The sequence below is a fragment of the Pezoporus wallicus genome, unplaced genomic scaffold, assembly GCF_028554395.1.
Source record: "Pezoporus wallicus isolate ANWC-B61680 ecotype Strahan unplaced genomic scaffold, APGP_CSIRO_Pwel_v1 contig_11355, whole genome shotgun sequence".
Classification (NCBI taxonomy): domain Eukaryota; kingdom Metazoa; phylum Chordata; class Aves; order Psittaciformes; family Psittacidae; genus Pezoporus; species Pezoporus wallicus.
Window position 1 is genome coordinate 1 of NW_026639352.1, and position 4,763 is coordinate 4,763.

At 55.4% G+C, this 4,763-nt stretch overlaps 1 protein-coding gene across 1 annotated transcript; it reads right to left on the reverse strand.

Annotated features, from left to right (window-relative positions):
• Positions 1–1,159: 1,159 nt before the first annotated feature.
• On the reverse strand, positions 1,160–4,711 carry LOC130601901 (tRNA N6-adenosine threonylcarbamoyltransferase-like). The gene is given in 5 exon segments (XM_057414308.1): positions 1,160–1,242; positions 1,448–1,528; positions 1,530–1,544; positions 2,769–2,944; positions 4,585–4,711. Coding segments are annotated over 5 exon segments (453 nt in total). The 3' UTR covers positions 1,160–1,188.
• Positions 4,712–4,763: the final 52 nt, after the last annotated feature.

A 4,763-nucleotide genomic window follows, 5' to 3' on the forward strand; every position in this document is an offset into this window, starting at 1 on the left:
TTGGGGTCTACTAACAGGGTTTAGGGTCTATTAAGGGGGTTTAGGGTCTACTAACAGGGTTTGGGATCTACTACCAGGTTTTGGGGTCTACTTCCGGGGTTTGGGGTCTATTAACAGGGTTTAGGGTGTACTAACGGGGTTTAGGGTCTACTAACAGGGTTTAGGGGCTATTAAGAGAGTTTAGGGTCTATTAAGTGGGTTTAGGATCTACTAACAGGGTTTAAAGTCTATTAAGGGGGTTTGGGGTCTACTAATAGGGTTTAGGGTGTATTAACGGGGTTTAGGGTCTACTACCAGGGTTTAGGGTCTATTAAGAGAGTTTAGGGTCTATTAAGTGGGTTCAGGGTCTACTAAGAGGGTTTAGGGTCTATTAAGGGGGCTTAGGGTCTACTAACAGTGTTTGGGGTCTACTAACAGGGTTTGGGGTCTCGTAACGGGGTTTGGGGTCTATTAACGGTGTTTGGGGTCTATTAACAGGGTTTGGGGTCTACTAACAGGGTTTGGGGTCTCGTAACGGGGTTTCGGGTCTATTAACGGGGTTTGGGGTCTACTAACAGGGTTTAGGGTCTATTAAGGGGGTTTAGGGTCTACTAACAGGGTTTGGGGTCTATTAAGGGGGTTTAGGGTCTACTAACAGGGTTTGGGGTCTACTAACAGGGTTTAGGGTCTATTACCGGGGTTTAGGGTCTATTAAGAGGGTTCAGGGTCTACTAACAGGGTTTAGGGTGTATTAACGGGGTTCGGGGTCTACTAACAGGGTTTGGAGTCTACTAACAGGGCTTGGGGTCTACTAACAGGGTTTGGGGTCTATTATGGGGGTTTAGTGTCTACTAACAGGGTTTGGGGTCTATTAATGGGGTTTGGGGTCTATTAACAGGATTTGGGGTCTATTACCGGGGTTTAGGGTCTATTAACAGGGTTCAGGGTCTACTAACAGGGTTTAGGGTGTATTAACGGGGTTCGGGGTCTACTAACAGGGTTTGGGGTCTACTAATACTAACAGTGCTTGGGGTCTACTAACAGGGTTTGGGGTCTACTAACAGGGTTCGGGGTCTATTAACAGCGTTCGGGGTCTACTACCAGGGTTTGGGGTCTATTAAGTGGGTTCGGGGTCTACTAACAGGGTTTGGGGTCTATTACCGGGGTTCGGGGTCTACTAACAGGGCTTGGGGTCTATTACCGGGGTCCTCACCTCCTCGCCATCACCTCCACGTTGTATCCCGGGCTCGGGTCATTGGGCAGCTGCGGAGGGGCGTGGCCAGAAAACAAGGGGGCGGAGTCAGTGCCCGGAAGGGGGCGGAGTCACCGCGGGGACACACACACCCCCTTTCCCCACTAGGGGGCGCCACAACGCTCCCGCGCGGCTCAGCCAATGGGAGCTCGGCTCCGCCGCGGCTCAGCCAATGGGAGCTCGGCTCCGCCGCGGCTCAGCCAATGAGGGACCGACCCGTAGCAGCCGCGCCAGCCGGTCCACGCAGTTCCCCAGCGCCAGGTCCAGCGTCTCCCCGAAGATGCGGTAGCGACGGCGGGGAGAAGGCGATGACCTATGGGGGGGGGGACGTGGTGACGTCACGCGTGACGTCATGTGTGATGTCGCACGCACGCACAAATGGCGCGTGTTATCGCGTGTTATCGCGTGTTATCGCGCGTTATCGCGTGTTATCGCGCGTTATCGCGTGTTATCGCGTGTTGTCGCGTGCTATCGCGTGCTATCGCGTTATCACGTGTTATTATCGCATGTTATCACATGCTATCGTGTTACCGCGTGTTGTTATCGCGTGCTATCGCGTGTTGTGATGGCGTGCTATCGCGTGTTATCGCATTATCGCGTGTTATAGCGTGCTATCGCATGTTATCCCGTGTTATCGCGTGTTATTGCGTGTTATCGCGACATCGCGTGTTATCACGTGTTGTTATCACGTGTTGTTATCGCGTGTTATCGCGTGTTGCTATCGTGTTATCACGTGCTATCGTGTGTTATCGCATGTTATTGCGTGTTGTTATCACGTGATCATGTGTTGTTATCGCATGTTATCGCGTGCTGTTATCACGTGTTATCACATGTTGTTATCTCGTGTTATCGCGTGCTATCGTGTTATCGCGTGTTATCACGTGTTGTTATCACGTTATCGCGTGTTGTTATCGTGTGTTATCGCATGTTATCACGTGTTGTTATCCACCCCACAGCACCCCAGACACCCCATAGCCCCCCATATCCACCCCACAGCACAACATAGCCCCCCATAGACACCCATATCCACCCCATAGCCCCCATATCCACCCCATAGACCCCTATATCCACCCCATAGCCCCCCATAGATACCCCATAGCCCCCCATATCCGCCCCATTGCCCCCTATATCCACCCCATAGCCCCCAATAGACACCCCATAGCCCCCCATATCCACCCCATAGCCCCCCATATCCACCCCATACCCCCCCATATCTGCCCCATATCCCCCCATATCCGCCCCATAGCGCCCCATATCCACCCCATAGCCCCCTATATCTGCCCCATATCCCCCCATATCCACCCCATATCCCCCCATATCCCCCCCATAACCCCCCATATCCACCCCATAACCCCCTATATCCGCCCCATAACCCCCCCATATCATCCCCATACCCCCCCATATCCGCCCCATAGCACCCTATATCCACCCCATAGCCCCCCATATCCGCCCCATAGCCCCCCATATCCACCCCATACCCCCCCATATCCACCCCATACCGCCCCATATCCGCCCCATAGCGCCCCACAGCGCGTACCTGGGTGTTGCCGCCGCTGACGTAGAGCACGAGGGGGTCGCGGGCGGGCGCCAGCAGCCGCCCCATCTCGATGTGCCCCACACAGTGATTGACCCCCAGCAAGGGCAAGGACCAGAGCTGGGCCAGGGTGCGCCCCACGGCCGCCACCACCGCCAGCGGCGCCCCCAGGCCCGGGCCTGAGCAGGGAACACGCCAAAAACATGCTAAGGACATGCTAAGGACATGCGACTCAAAGAGCTCCAAATGGGTTCCTATGGGGCTGGGGAGGGTCTGAGATGGGACCAGGGACCTATGGGACCCCCCGTCTATGGGTTTGGGGTTGGACATGCAAAGGACATGCTAAGGACATGCTAAGGACATGCGACTCAAAGAGCTCCAAATGGGTTCCTATGGGGCTGGGGAGGGTCTGAGATGGGACCAGGGACCTATGGGACCCCCCATCTATGGGTTTGGGGTTGGACATGCAAAGGACATGCTAAGGACATGCTAAGGACATGTGACTCAAAGAGCTTCAAATGGGTTCCTATGGGACTGGGGAGGGTCTGAGTGACCCATGGGACCCCTATCTATGTGTTTGGGGTGGAACACGCTAAGAACACGCTAAGGACATGCTAAGGACATGTGACCCAAAGAGCTCCAAAAGGGCTCCTATGGGACTGGGGAGGGTCTGAGTGACCCATGGGACCCCTATCTATGTGTTTGGGGTGGAACACGCTAAGAACATGCTAAGAACATGCTAACAACATGAGACCCAAACCACCTCCCAATGGGTTCCTATGGGGCTGGGGAGGGTCTGAGTGACCCATGGGACCCCCATCTATGGGTTTGGGGTGGAACACGCTAAGAACATGCTAAGAACATGTGACCCAAACCACCTCCCAATGGGTTCCTATGGGGCTGGGGAGGGTCTGAGTGACCCATGGGACCCCCATCTATGTGTTGGGGGTGAACATGCTAACAACATGTTAACAACATGCGACCCAAACCACCTCCCAATGGGTTCCTATGGGGCTGGGGAGGGTCTGAGTGTCCCATGGGACCCCCATCTATGGGTTTGGGGTGGAACACGCTAAGAACATGCTAAGAACATGTGACCCAAACCACCTCCCAATGGGTTCCTATGGGGCTGGGGAGGGTCTGAGTGACCCATGGGACCCCCATCTATGTGTTGGGGGTGAACATGCTAACAACATGTTAACAACATGCGACCCAAACCACCTCCAAATGGGTTCCTATGGGGCTGGGGAGGGTCTGAGTGACCCATGGGACCCCCATCTATGTGTTGGGGGGTGAATACGCTAAGAACACGCTAAGAACATGTGACCCAAACCACCTCCCAATGGGTTCCTATGGGGTTGGGGAGGGTCTGGGTGACCCATGGGACCCCTATCTATGTGTTGGGGGGTGAACATGCTAAGAACATGCGACCCAAACCACCTCCCAATGGGTTCCTATGGGGCTGGGGAGGGTCTGAGTGACCCATGGGACCCCCATCTATGGGTTTGGGGTGGAACACGCTGAGAACATGCTAAGAACATGCTAAGGACATGTGACCCAAAGAGCTCCAAAAGGGCTCCTATGGGGCTGGGGAGGGTCTGAGTGACCCATGGGACCCCCATCTATGTGTTGGGGGTGAACACGCTAAGAACATGCTAAGAACATGCTAACAACATGCGACCCAAAGAGCTCCAAAAGGGCTCCTATGGGGCTGGGGAGGGTCTGAGTGACCCATGGGACCCCCATCTATGTGTTGGGGGTGAACACGCTAAGAACACGCTAAGGACATGCTAAGAACATGCTAAGGACACGCCATTACCTCGGGTGAACGCGATCCCATCCAGGTCCCGGGGCCCGGCTCCGGCGTCGGCCATGGCGGCGGTCACGAGGTCCAAGAGCGCCCCCTGGTGGTGACGCCCCACGGGGCCCGGGGCGAAGCCTGCCATTGGTCGACGAGGCGGGTGACGTCATCGGGGGGGGGGGGGTGTGTGGCGTCAT